Source organism: Eptatretus burgeri, chromosome 8 (genome assembly GCF_056783735.1).
Source record: "Eptatretus burgeri isolate ZD-2024b chromosome 8, Ebu_testis_v1, whole genome shotgun sequence".
In the NCBI taxonomy this organism is placed as follows: Eukaryota; Metazoa; Chordata; class Myxini; order Myxiniformes; family Myxinidae; genus Eptatretus; species Eptatretus burgeri.
In genome coordinates, this window is record NC_140968.1 from 79,024,589 (window position 1) to 79,039,123 (window position 14,535).

The window sequence follows — 14,535 nt, forward strand, 5'->3', positions numbered from 1 at the left end:
AAAGATTATAAATCACACATTCTCATTTTTCTCATCTGAAATGGACGGGGAGGTTAAACGTGGGTTATTCATCTCATATTGATCTCAAAAGGGGCCATCCTGTTCAGGGTGGCTCAATAAAATGCATACACGCTTTATATATCAAAAACGATATACTATCTTGTTGTTCTGCACTGTCTTATGGATAACAGCTGATTGATGACGTACAATCATTCCACCACACTCAAACCCAGTGGAACACCATCTGTTAAGTATTAGTAACGCTTAACATCGACCCTCTTGGCATTTTCTGCCAGAAACTTGGCATCAACCCTCTCTCTCTCTCTCTCTCTCTCTCTCTCTCTCTCTCTCTCTCTCTCTCTCTCTCTCTCTCTCTCTCTCTCTCTCTCTCTCTCTCTCTCTCTCTCTCTCGGCTACTTAATTAATTATCTCCGATAATTTCATAGTCTGTGTACATTTTATTGGGACACCCTGTATTTATTCATCAGGGGGAATATTGGTCCCACACCGTGGGATACCTTTGTCGATATTTTTTACAAATCGACTTTGGTTCAGTCTTCCCATTTTGTTACCTCCACTACCAAAGGTGGAAGGAGGTTGGTTTTCAACCCTGTCTGTCTGTCTGTTTGTCACACGATTTTTGGTGACAGTTTACAAGCTATCGTTCTGAATTTTTTTTGTGTATGTAGATGACTGGTCAAGGACAGCAACGCTTTATTTTAGTGAAGATCTGGATCCGGATCCAACTGCTAGAATTTTTAAAGTGATTCTTCCCCATTTGAGAGATAGGGCTAAAAATAACATATGGCACAATATTTCAAAAGGTTATGCATGGATTTGGACAAAACTTGGTGGGAGAGCAGGAAACACACCCTCAATGGGTGTGTGACAAGGATGAAACGATTAAATTTTGGTGAAGATCCGAATCCGGACCAGGATTTGAGAATTTTTAAAGTGATTCTTCACTTTTGAGAAATATGGCCTCAAATGATATATAGCACAATATCTCAAAAGATTGTGAATGGATTCGGACGAAACTTGTTGGCCCGATTGGGCGAGTGACAAGGACGAATCGATTCGATTTTGGTGAAGATCCGAATCTGGATGCAGAGAGGAGACATATTTAAGTTTTTAACGGATTCTTCACCATTTGTTAGTGGGGCCAAAAGAGAGATGGGGCCAAAAATCATATTGTATGATATCTCAAAAAGTTGTGGACGGATTCGAATGTAACTTGGTCGATAGGTTGGGTGTATGACAAGGACTAACTGATTCGATTTTGGTGAAGATCTGCATCTGTATCCGGATTTGATATTTTTTCAAATGATTCTTCACCATTGAGATATATTGCCAAAAACGATACATTGCACAATATCTCAAAAGGTTATGGATGGATTCTGCAAAAACTTTGTGGACATGTGGGTGTGGGAAAAGGAACAATTGATTCAATTTTGGTGAAGATTGGAATGTGGATCCAGACAATATTTTTTTATAGTGATTCTTCACCATTGAGAGATGGGGCTAAAAACTATGTATAGCATGATAGCTTAAAAAGTTGTTGATGACTTGTGACAAAACTAGGCGGATAAGTTGACTAGGTGACAAGAACAAGCCGATTCCATTTTGGTTAATGTCCAGATTCAGATCTGACCTCTCAGTGGGATACAACATTTAAACTGTTCAGCCTGGCAGAGGTATGTTCTCCACTTCGTGCCATTCTGTTTCACCAAGTGTCACTCTATGAATGATTTTTTATTTGTTACTTGCAAAATTGAAGATTTTTCAAGTATATTGGTTAGTCAATTTTGTTATTCTGTCTGTTTGTCTGTATGTTTCTTACCTACTGGTCATAATTCTAAACTGATCTTCCCGAAACGTCATCACATGGTGGAGGTGTTATAAACAAGAAGCCTATTGTTTTTGAGGTCAAAAAGTCAAAAGGTCAACAAAGCCCAAAGGTCAACAAATTTTTCAAATTTCTGAAATCCTCAATTTTCATCCGATTGACTAGAAATTTGAAAAGGATTTTCATGTCAGCTTACTGAATTCACCAATTATTTTTGAGATCAACCTCAGCCAAAAGGTCAACATAAAACTTAGGTGAGATTTCTAAAATCCTCAATTTTCATGCGATTGACTTGAAATTTGAAGAGGATTTAAATTTCAGATCGCTGAATTCAACCAGTCAATTATTTTTGCGGTCAACATAGGCCAAAGTTCAACAACTTAGTTGAGATTTCTAAAATCCTTAATTTTCATCCGATTGACTTGAAATTTGAAGAGGATTAATATTTCAGGTCACTGAATTCAACTAGCCAATTGCTTTTGAGGTCAACATTGACCAAAAGGTCAACATCTTAAGTGAGATTTCTAAAATCCTCCATTTTCATCCGATTGACTTGAAATTTGAAGAGGATTAATATTTCAGGTCACTGAATTCAACTAGCCAATTGCTTTTGAGGTCAACATTGACCAAAAGGTCAACATCTTAAGTGAGATTTCTAAAATCCTCAATTTTCATCCGATTGACTTGAAATTTGAAGAGGATTTAAATTTCAGATCGCTGAATTCAACCACCAATTATTTTTGAGGTTAACTTTGGCCAAAAGGTCAAAATAGACCAAAATTATAAAATTGTCAATTTTCATCAGATTGACTTGAAATTTGAAGCGAATTTGCATATTTGGTCACTGAATTCAACCACCAATTATTTTTGAAGTCAAATTTGTTTTGTAGATTTTACAAGTATCGTGCAGTGCATGACGTCTTTTTCTTGTTCCTTGTAAAATTGAAGATTTTTCAAGTATATATTGGTCAGTCGATTTTGTTATTCTTTCTGTCTGTCTGTCAATCACCTGCAGGTCACAATTCTAAACCGATCATCATGAAACTTTACCATGTTGTACAGGTAGTCTCAAACTGAGAAGTGTATTGATTTTGAGGTCAAAGGTCAAAAGTCATCTTGAGGTCAAATTTTTTAAAACGTCATTTTCCATCTGATTGACTTCAAAATTAAACCGCAATTTCATCGTGCATTACTGAATTGGAAAAATAACTATTTTTGAGGTCAAAAGGTCAAAGGTCTACTCAAGGTCAACCTTTTAAAATCACCAATTTCAATCTGAAAAAATAATCAATTTTCATCCCATTTACCAGAGCTTTGATTAAGATTGTCAATTATAATCTTAATGAAATGGACAGTTTGATGTATCCATGACAACCTTTGGAGAGGGGTGGATTTTGCAAGTATTGCGCTCGGCACTATGTCTTTTTCTTGTTCGTTTGTCTGTCTGTTTATCACCTACAGGTCACAATTCCAAACTGATCGTCATGAAACTTTACCAAGTTGTAGAGGTAGTCTCAACTGAGAAGCCTATTGATTTTTAGGTCAAAGGTCAAAGGTCATCTTGAGGTCAAATTTCTAAATTCATAATTTTTCATCCGATTGACTTGAAATTTGAACAAGATTTGCATATCGCATTATTGGATTGGGAAACCAACTTTTTTGAGGTCAAAAGGTCAAAAATCAACTCAAGGTCAAACTTCTAAAATCACCAATTTAAATATGAAAAAGAATCAATTTTCATCCGATTGATCTGAGCTTTGACCAAGATTGTTAATATTAATCTTAACGAAATGGACAATTTGATGTTATCCATGGCAACCTTTGAAGAGGGGGGAGGATTTTGCAAGTATTGTGCTCTGCACGACGTCTTTTTCTTGTTCTTGTTTGTTTGTGTGTGTGCAGGATATCTCAAAAATTGATTGACGTTAATAAAAAAACGAAATTTTCAAAAACATGAAATTTGGTGGACAGGTCGAGTGTGTGATAAGGCCGAATGAATTAAATTTTGGTGAAGATCCGGATACAGCTACTAGAATTTTTAAAATGATTTTTCACCATTGAGAGATGGGGCTAAACCGATATCGAGCACGATACTTAAAAAAGTGATGGAGTTCCCTTAGTTTGCATGCAAAGTTTCAGGCCTCTAGGTTTCATGGCTTTGGAGTTATGGAGGAGACATACTAACACATTGACACTACCACACTGACATTTATTAGTATAGATAGATATAGCAATGTATGCATTAGCTGCATTATATTAAGATTTTAAATATATTTATATTTCCCCATTTCTAGTTATTCCTGAGCCTGCCACACTATTCTCATCTCCACTTCTCTCATTTTCCCTAATGAAGTGAAGCTGTTTTGATGGATTAAAAAATCTGGTATTTGTATGGTGCAGGCATTCTGGGCCAAATGGCCTCCTCCTGTGCTGAATTAAGCATCTTCCTGACAGGACAGGGAGATGCTTATGGCTGTTACAGGGTTTGTTTCTAAAATTAGGTTTCCCAGAGTTTTTTTTTAGACCTTTTGTGCTAAACCACCATTTATGTTTTTGTATTTTTTACCCTTCCTGCACTCTCAATTTCTGGGCTTCATCTTGGAGCCGGCTGAGATTTTCAAAATGATATTTTGCATAAATAACGCGAATAGATTGGATGTATGGTTGACGTTTTTTTGGCCTTGACCGAATTTTAAGTTCATGCCTCAATTGTAGAGATTTTAACATTTTTCACTGAAGCTCGACTAAGGTTTGTTCGATTGGAACAAAATTGGCCTTTCTAGATAACCTTGAACAAGTTGCATTTTGGCTTAATTTACATCATACCCCTTCGAGTTAAACGTCAAGGTCAAATGGCAGTCTGAATAAATAAATAAATAAATAAACAAATAAATAAATAAAACGCGGTTTTTTTGTCATTGCTCAATTTAGACAATGCGGGATTTCAAAGACCGCTTGGCCTTCCAAGATGTTTTTACATCATAATGGTGTACCTGCACTGAAGTTGTGTACCTGATATTTGATTTGTGTCCTTGACATACTTTTTTTTCGCATTGTGACGAATTAACAAAAAAGACCTTTTTGATCATAATTTTCCTCCGATTTTCATGATGTCGAGTTTTATGGATAGACTAGTATAAAAGCCCCTCAAAAATGATGGGTTGAACTTATTTTATTCGAAATATTCCAGGAGACTGGAAGATATGATGTTTCGTAACAAGACAAAGCGTTATTATAAAAAACACTACATATACAAATGTGATCCTATTTTCTTTATCTTCTGGGATGTTTCGTTTTTGACAGTTTAATGGCCATAGCCTTGACCCAGGTCACAATTCCAGCTGTTGACCCCTAACAGCTGGGTCAAGGGTAATAAAATGTTGCACATCATGTGCAGCGAATTTCACCTCCCTGTGCCATGTAATTATTATTATTTTTTTAAAAAACGCTTCTGTACACCACACTTGATGGTCGGTATGCAAGTCACTGTCTACAATTCCAATAGAAGAGATGTAATTATTCTTTTATAGAAAATGTTTTTCGAGTTTTTTTAATCCACAAAAATAGACCACAGTGAACACACAGTAATGTTAAAAGATTGGCCTTTAAAACCCTCCTCAAATCGTCCTTGTAAAGGGGGACAGACATTAACATGTATTGTGTTTTATACATGTAGATTAAGGATGGAGACACATTTTCTTAATTTACACTTTATCCATAAATGTTGATGGTCAAAATCATATGGTGGTCCAAAAAATATGCCATCATTGGATTGTGGGTCACAGGCAGGTCACGGGCGATTGCCAAGGGTAGGCGAGGAGAGGCTTACCAATGGCGATCACTTTGTGATCGCAGATATCTAGTTTCCTTCTTGTTATTAAGTCTCCCCCTATAGCACAGGGGAAGCCTTCTTGGTGTTGTAGGGTTTATTTCTACAATTGGTGCCGTCAATTTTTAATTGTACCACAGAGTTTATTAGACCCCAAGGAGTACGAAACTACCATTTAGAAAAATACTTTTCTGTTTTCTATCTGCACTCTGAACACTCCAAATTTCCAAACTGTATCAATTTCCGAGCTGTATCTCAGAATCGGCCAGGACTTTCGGAATGAAATTTTGCATCAATAATGTCAATAGAGAGTGCGTGGGGGTGAGTTAATTTTTTTTGACCTTGACCTAATTTTAAAGTCATGACCTAATTATAGTCATTTTAATATTTTTCACCATAACTTGACTAAAGCTTCTCTGATTGGAACAAAATTGCCCTTTCTAGATAGTTTAGGGGAAGCCACATTTAAACTGAATTTACATTATACCCCTCCAGGTTAACAGTCAAGGTCTTACACCCCTTCGAGTACTAAACCACAATTTAGGATTTTCTCCCTTTTTTCTGCCAATGTCCGAGGCCTTTCGGAATGACATTTGGCATGAATGACGGGAATACAAAGTATACAGGGTTGTCATAGTTTTTTTTGACCTTGACCAAATTTTTAAGGTCATAACCCAATTATAGCCATTTTAATATTTTTCACCAAAACGCCATTACCGTTTGTCCGATCAGAACAAAATTACCCTCTCCAAATAGATTAGAGCAAGTCGCATTTACATTCATAAACATTAAATTCTTAATTCACATCATACCCCTCCAAGTTAAAGGTCATGGTCAAATGGCAGTCTGAAAAAAAAGCAGAAAAAAACACATTTTTTTTTTTTGTCATCGCTCAATTTTGCCAATGTTTTTTTTTGCCTTCCAAGATGTTTTTGCATCATAATAGTGTTTGTGCACTGAAGGTGTGTACCTGATATTTGTTTCGTGTACTTGACCTACTTTTCTCGGATTGTGACCTAATTAACAAAAACACATTTTTGATCATAACGTGAATAATTGGGGCCAGTTCAGAACGTATTTTTTGTGATATATGTATGTATGTATGTGTATATATATATATATATATATATATATATATATATATATATATATATATATATATATATATATATATACATATATATATTTAACATTTGAAGAAACTCGTGTGGGCCCGCATGTGTGGCTTCTCCCCCCCCTCTCTCTTGCCCCCTCTCTCCCCCTCCTTTCTCCCCCTCCTCTGTCCCCTCCTCTCTTTCCCCCCTCTCACCCCCTCTCTTGCCCTTCTCTCTCGCCCCTCCTTTCGCCCCTCTCTAGCCCCCCCTCACCCCCTTTCTTGCCCTTCTCTCTCCCTCCCTCTCTTGCCACCCCCTCTCACCCCCTCTCACCCTGTCCTCTCTCCCCCTCCTCTCTCCCCCTCCTCTGTCCCTCCTCCTCTCTCTCTCGCCACTCTCTCCCCCTCTCTCCCCCACTCTCCCCCTCCTCTGTCCCCCTCCTCTCTCCCTCCCCTCTCTTGCTCCCCTCTCACCCCTCTCTCTCGCCCTCCTCTCTCACCCCTCTCTCAACCCCTCTCTCCCCCTCCTCTCTCCATCCTCCTCTGTCCCCCTCCTCTCTTGCACCCCCTCTCACCCCCTCTCTTGCCCTTCTCTCTCCCTTCTCTTACCCCCCTCTCACCCCCCTCTCTCGCCCTTCTCTCTCCCTTCTCTTGCCCCCTCTCACCCCCCTCTCTCACCCTTCTCTCTCCCCCTCCTCTCGCCCCTCTCTAGCCTCCCTCTCACCCCTCTCTCGCCCTTCTCTCCCCCCTCTTCTCGCCCTTCTCTCCCCCCTCTTCTCGCCCTTCTCTCTCCCTCCCCTCTCTTGCCACCCCCTTCTCACCCCTCTCACCCCTCCTCTCTTCCCCCTCCTCTGTCCCTCCTCCTCTCTCGCGCCTCTTTAAATGTATTCACAAATGTCGACCAAGCACAACGATTAATTCCAACCTTGGGAAAAAACAGCTTTCAAACCCTTGGGAAACAGCTGTTTCCCTCGGGAAAATTCAAACCTTGGGATTAATTAATAATTTGAATAATAATCAAACCTTGGGAGTAAATAATTAAATAAATTAATAATTAAATCATAATCAAACCTTGGGATTAATTAATTTTTTCAAACCTTGGGAAAGAATAGCTTTCAAACCTTGGGAGACACTTGGGAAACAGCTGAAATGGATGAGGAAGAACGATATCAAACTTTGAAAAGGCACATACTCAGGTCCCCAGTGTCGATTGTGACGTCATACCAAAGGAAGAAGTAAAAGAATTGTGACGTCAATCGTGCAAAAATAATAATAATTAAATAAACATTGATTGTAATGTCATAGCACCGTGTCCTGTCATTGGTCGACAGATAAATGGCCGTAACTCGGGAACCGCTCGTCCGATCGATATCAAACCTCGAAAAGGCACATCCGCGGATCCCCAGCAATATTCCTGGCAAGTTTCAATCAGATCGGACCGTCGGTCGTCGAGAAACGGCGGTCGCAGACAAACAGACAGACAGACACACATAGATTGCTGGAATTATAGATAGATGGTTTTATTTTAGAAGAAATAAACGTTTTTAACCTCTGGAAAGATACCAGGTGTCAAACATTACAGTTTTCACTTTATTTGTATCTACAAAAGAAATTTAAATCATTATTAGCCTTAGCTATGTGTGCTGGAAGCTTTTAGTTCCAAATCTTAAATCAAGGAGTGTGTCAAAATCTCGAGGAGTATAACGAGAGTTGATTCAGCAACGCTGGGCTCTTGTTTTTTTTTCCAGATCGTTTTTCTGTATCGCACGAGAGAGTTTAGTTTGATTAACTATATGAAGCCATTACGGAAATATGAATCTCCGTCTATGTGATATTTAATTAAAACTTCCTATTCCACAAGAGAACATTGTTGACGGATTTGAGGTTTTAAGTGCGCGAGCGACCGGTGCTCGGCTTGCTGATGATAGGGCCTCGGGCCTTGTTTTTTGTTTTTATCATCTGGTAGTTTCAGCGACCGCTTTAGATTGTAATGCAAGGAGATGAGGAACGACAGAGGCTTCTGCCTCCCACAATGGTGGCTGGACATAGCTCGTCAGATTTAGGATTAGCACCCGAGCCCGGTCGTGGTGCGAGCTGTAGAAGACGCTATCTTGCTCTGCTGCTCTTCTCGTGGTTCGCATTCTCCCAAGGCCTGGCTCGCAGTATTTCGCTCGCCATGGAAGACGATCTCGTGGATAAAAACACGAACCGATTGCTCCTTTCGTCCTGGAGTGCCGTGGGTTTCCTGGCCTTCCCTGTTCTCATGTACTTGATGGACAAGCACGGTAGAGTATTTATTTTATATTTATTTCTAGTCTTCACGATTGAGAGATCGGGCCAACAACGATAAAGATCACAATATCTCGAGGTTATGGACGGATTCCCTAAAAACTTGGTGGTCACGTTGGTTGGGAGAGTGAAAGGACAAATTGATTCAATGTTGGTGAGGAGGTCCGGATCGTATTCACCATGACGTTTCGCAATCGACGTGCACGAGGATATGATTCGTCTCCATGACTAATTCATTGGTTAATAATCGAAAATCAGAATTGGGGTGTGGCGTGGTGCGGTGGCACGGTGAAGTGGTGTGGTGCGGTGGCACGGTGAAGTGGTGTGGTACGGTGGAACGGTGAAGTGGCGTGGTGCGGTGGAACGGTGAAGTGGTGTGGTGCGGTGGAACGGTGAAGTGGTGTGGTGAAGTGGCGTGGTGCGGTGGCACGGTGAAGTGGCGTGGTGCGGTGGCACGGTGAAGTGGTGCGGTGAAGTGGCGTGGCACGGTGAAGTGGCGTGGTGCGGTGGCACGGTGAAGTGGTGCGGTGCGGTGGCATGGTGAAGTGAAGTGGCGTGGTACGGTGGAATGGTGAAGTGGCGTGGTGCGGTGGAATGGTGAAGTGGCGTGGTGCGGTGGCACGGTGAAGTGGCGTGGTGCGGTGGCACGGTGAAGTGGTGTGGTGCGGTAGCACGGTAAAGTGGTGTGGTGCGGTGGCACGGTGAAGTGGCGTGGTGCGGTGGCACGGTGAAGTGGAATGGTGCGGTGGCACGGTGAAGTGGCATGGTGCGGTGGCACGGTGAAGTGGCGTGGTGCGGTGGCACGGTGAAGTGGTGTGGTGCGGTGGCACGGTGAAGTGGTGTGGTGCGGTGGCACGGTGAAGTGGCGTGGTGTGGTGGCACAGTGAAGTGGCGTGGTGCGGTGGCATGGTGAAGTGGTGCGGTGGAATGGTGAAGTGGCATGGTGAAGTGGCGCAGTGCGGTGGCATGGTGAAGTGGTGTGGTGCAGTGGAATGGTGAAGTGGCGCGGTGAAGTGAAGTGGCTTGGTGAAGTGAAGTTGTGCGGTGGCACGGTGAAGTGGTGCGGTGAAGTGAAGTGGCTTGGTGAAGTGAAGTTGTGCGGTGGCACGGTGAAGTGGTGCAGTGAAGTGGCACTGTGGCGTGGTGAAGTGGTGTGGTGCGGTGGCACGGTGAAGTGGCACGGTGAAGTGGCGCGGTGAAGTGAAGTGGCTTGGTGAAGTGAAGTTGTGCGGTGGCACGGTGAAGTGGTGCAGTGAAGTGGCACTGTGGCGTGGTGAAGTGAACGTGTATCCAAGGCTGTGCTCTCTAAAATGATGGAGGGAGGTGGCAGGGCAGATAGGTGGCATGTTCACCGATATCTTTATTGCTCAACGGAGTTGGGACAGGCACCAGAGGATTGGAGAATTGCAGATATAACATCATTATTTAATAAAGGGTCCAGAGAAGAATTGGGCAATGATAGTGACCTGTTGGTTTCAATTTGGTTGTGCGGAAGAGTAATGCTGGATCTACCTTCTCTGCCGCCCAAGTCCAGTTTTCCAAACCATCCCACCCATACTCAGACTTTACCTTACTCACAACAAATTAGATCAGATCGAGTCTTTTGGGTGCTGATTCACTATATTATTATTATTTTTTGCAGTTTTACAGTTTCATTAGTATGACAGCATACTGAAAAGTAATCCCTTGTATTTTTTGCAGTCAACATCTTTCTGCCAATGTTCAAGTAGTTTTGTGATGCCGTCATGATGGAACTGTGCGTTCAGCTTCCAGAACTGGTGGTTCACCGCGGCCTTGGCATGATCTTAGGGGAAGAGTTGTCACATCCCCAATTGGAAAGCCTGAAGCACCGGATGCCAGGAACGGTATCTCGGAGAGTGAGGAGAATGGCATAGAAGCCCAATGTGATATGGAGGCGAGTGTTGCCATGAGGCACACAGGTGGACCGAGTGAAAAGGCTCGCTGGATGTCAGAAGCATGGGCCGCCACGAAGCGCGCACAATTTCCGAGGCGTATGGGTTATCGAGTCGGCGTTTCGCAGTTGTTCACATCTCCAGCGGACAGCCCGGACATCGGGATCTGGACCCTGGAAAGTGAGAAAGCCGGCGCAATTGAAGACGAGAAGCCCAGAGGGACGCAGAGGCGAAAGCCGCCACAGAGCATGTAGGACCCTGAGTTCAACGGATCCGGTTGGCGCTAGGTAGGAATCGGCTAGGTAGGAATAATGAAAATTGAGATTATGTATTGTAAGGGGCAATCTTGGAGTGTGTTGTTGCGCAGGAGAAGGATCTAGGGGTTGTAATAGATACCGGGGATGAGACAGCCCAATGCCAGGCAGTTGTTGGTAAAGCAAACAGGGTTTTAGGTTGTATTCGTAGGGGGATAAATTCTAAATCAAAGGAGGTACTTTAAACATTGAATAGTAATTTAGTGAGGGCCCATATGGGATATTGTGTGCAGTTTTGCTCACTACATCTAAGGAATGATATAGTTGTCATCGAGAAGGTTCAGTGCCGAGTAACTAAATTTATCCTGGCATAAGCTAGACTACTAAATCTACGAAGAACAGCTGAAGGAGATGGGACTTCAAACATTAGAAAGGAGGGGGTCTGTTTGAGATGTTTAACATGATGAAGGGTACAGACAAAATAAATGTTTAACGTTTTAAATTTTATTTTAGTAAATTAGACAGTGACAGGACCGTGGGGGGGGGGGGGGTGGGGGTTGCATCATAAAGGTAGGGACCGGGGGGAGGGGGGTCAAGCATTTGAGATCGTGTTTCATGGATCATGGCAGGCATTATGATGAAAGTGAGGTTTATTGGCTAAGCATTTGTTCATTTTTCCTTTGAATAGCTGGAGAAAGCAACAGTAATTTCTGCCAAGTTGAATTTTATTTTTAATCATATTTGAAGCCGAATTGTTTGACAGAAATTAAATGATCACTCGTCTCGACTTTGACACAGTCACTCCTCTCCAAATTCACTTATGACCTCCGGCATGAAACCTCAATATGGTTGAAAGAACAAATCTTTTGATCTCTCGAATGCAGTAGAACCTCCATGATGCCATGGATAACCGGTTTGTTCTCGTCGTTTTACCAGACTTGCTTGCAGTGACAATCTCCAAAAAAAAAAAAAGAAGTTTTTCATTCTAACAGAGCTTCAGAATACTGTCTCAGGCAAAGTGTGCACCACAACTGAATGAATATTTAAAGCCTGTGCCTCGAGCAACCTTCACAGGACGATGAGGTTGAGGCCTAATTGCAGACTGCCTCTGTTTTTATTTAGTCTTTCTTCTGGGCTGATTCCTCTTGCTTTTTATGCCCTCTGTCCCTCACCAGCTAAATGGTTGTGTTTTTCCAGTGAAACTCCCTCCTTTTAACCCTCTAAAATCCAGAAGTGTAGGTCACCTTCCATCTTTTCTTCGTTTTATGTATTTTTTTTATTTTTTTTGGTCTTCGGCTGCCACCCTCGATCTGTACAATACCATGGTTGCCACCATGGTTGCTTCCATGGTTTTATGACTGCAGTGAACCCATCTTGATGTTATCCTTCATCCTTACCTGTGATCTTCTCTTCCCCTCTTAAACCTCCATATACCAACCCCTCTAAGTAGTGGTTACTACTCTTTGTGCTTTGCGCCGTAAAATGCTGCACCCACCCCTGTAACCTGTAGTTTACAATATTTATTTTTGTCTTTTCCTGTCCCCCCCCTCCCTTTTTCCCGATTCATTCACCTGTTGGCTATTTTGTCCAGGTGTCTCATCCACCCCTTCCCCACCCCCCCCTCCCTCCACCAACTTGTCAGTATGTTCTCCTGTCTTTATTTTCCCACTGTCAATAAAACCTTGTTCAGACTTAGCCTTGTGTTCGGTACAAAAACACTGCCCAGTTTACGCCTTTGGAGGTCATCTCTGCTATGTGGTCCACCCAGGAAAGGTCATGGCTGATGGTGAGGCCTACAAGTTCAAGAGACTGAACCTCTTCCAGTGCCTGACCATGGAAATATGTTGGTAGGTTTGTTTGAGGATCCTTCCAGAGTGACAGGGTAAGATGATGAGATTTTCCAGAATTGAGACATGGTCCATTTATCAGATCAGCAGAGAGTGATGCAGCTGCTGTCTGCCTGTCATTAGGATAGTACACTGTATGACACAATTTTCTTCTTCTCCTTTCTTCAACAGCCACAATTATTCCCATGTTCCTGTGGGGTTGGCCGGGGGGAGTTTTTGGCTCGTCTTTCACAAATCGGCTGGTTAGGACTGACGTTTGACTTGGCAGTCGGGGCAGGAATTTGTAATTTGTTCATGGTGCCGGCGATAGCTCGCCTACTCTTCAAGAACACCGTGTGATCTTTAACCTCCACAAACTAATGCTGGTAGATGGGACACCCTGTTTAATGTGCATCGGAGGGAATGCACACGTACCGACGAATCACCCTGCCTGTGAAACACCGGGATGACATTTACAGCTGGGTCGGGATTCAAACCCAGGATAGATAGCTTAGAGGTGAGTGTGCATACCTCTAAGCTGTCCTGCCAGCCATGGACGACACAATGTCATTTTAAGCTTATAAATATGAAAAAATTGGTCTCATTTTAATATTTTTCTCTGGTGATTTTGTTGAGTGCTGCAATATTTTGGGTAAAATCATGCACTCAAAAACATCTAATAAAATATTCCAAATTGTATGAAAAAATAATAATGCTCTCAAAGCTCTATTGGCTTGAAAAGTTCACAAGTTTTTTTTTTTTTAAAGCCAGAGTGAAACCGGAGGAAATTGTGGTGGTTTTGAACGGTGATCCCACGGCCACTGATGATAACCAGATTGTTGTGGTTGCTCTTGTGAATTTTTTTCTTGTATTCTTCACGAGCAAATATTCAATCTTGCTTCAAACAACAAAAATAGAGGGAGGGAGGGAGGGAAGGAGGAATGAAATGTGCTCTGCTTCATGATTGGCTTTTTAATTTTTTTTATTTTACTTTTGTTGCTCAATTGCTGCACTTGAACCAAATCGGCTGTGACGTGCAGGGTGTCTTGTGAATGTTGTGATGATTATATTGGCAGGGCTGAGGACATCGCTGATTGCTGCACTGTTTTCCTTGCTGCTGGGTTCTGGGTTGCGCTGTATCACAAGTGCACCACCGGGAGCTCAGACATGGTGTGTGATGTGTATTCACATGTGTTATCATACTTGCCCTGTATCTGAATCTTTTTTTTTGAAAGTCCCTTCCAGATAATGTAGATACAACATTATTATTATTATCCCCATGCTTTTTGGAAACCCCCCACCCCCCCCCAAAAAAAAAAACCGGGGTGGGGTGGGTGGTTATTGTAATCCTGTCGGTCGGTCTGTCTCATGCTATCTCCTCCAAAATGGTTGTGTAGAAATTCACCATACTTGGTAGTTATGATCACCACATACCGTGAAGGTGCAACAGCAGTATCATTTTTGTCCCTCCCCCCTGGGGCGGGG

At 42.2% G+C, this 14,535-nt stretch overlaps 1 protein-coding gene across 1 annotated transcript in view; it reads left to right on the forward strand.

The window, feature by feature from the left end:
* The first annotated feature begins 8,571 nt into the window (after nucleotides 1-8,571).
* The window catches only part of SLC49A4 (solute carrier family 49 member 4), a 43,740-nt gene continuing 37,776 nt past the window's right edge, over nucleotides 8,572-14,535 (forward strand). The window contains exons 1-2 of the mRNA XM_085892736.1: nucleotides 8,572-9,053; nucleotides 14,127-14,220. Coding sequence (XP_085748862.1) covers nucleotides 8,759-9,053; nucleotides 14,127-14,220 — 389 coding nt within the window. The 5' untranslated portion in view covers nucleotides 8,572-8,758. The remainder of the gene's footprint in view (nucleotides 9,054-14,126; nucleotides 14,221-14,535) is intronic.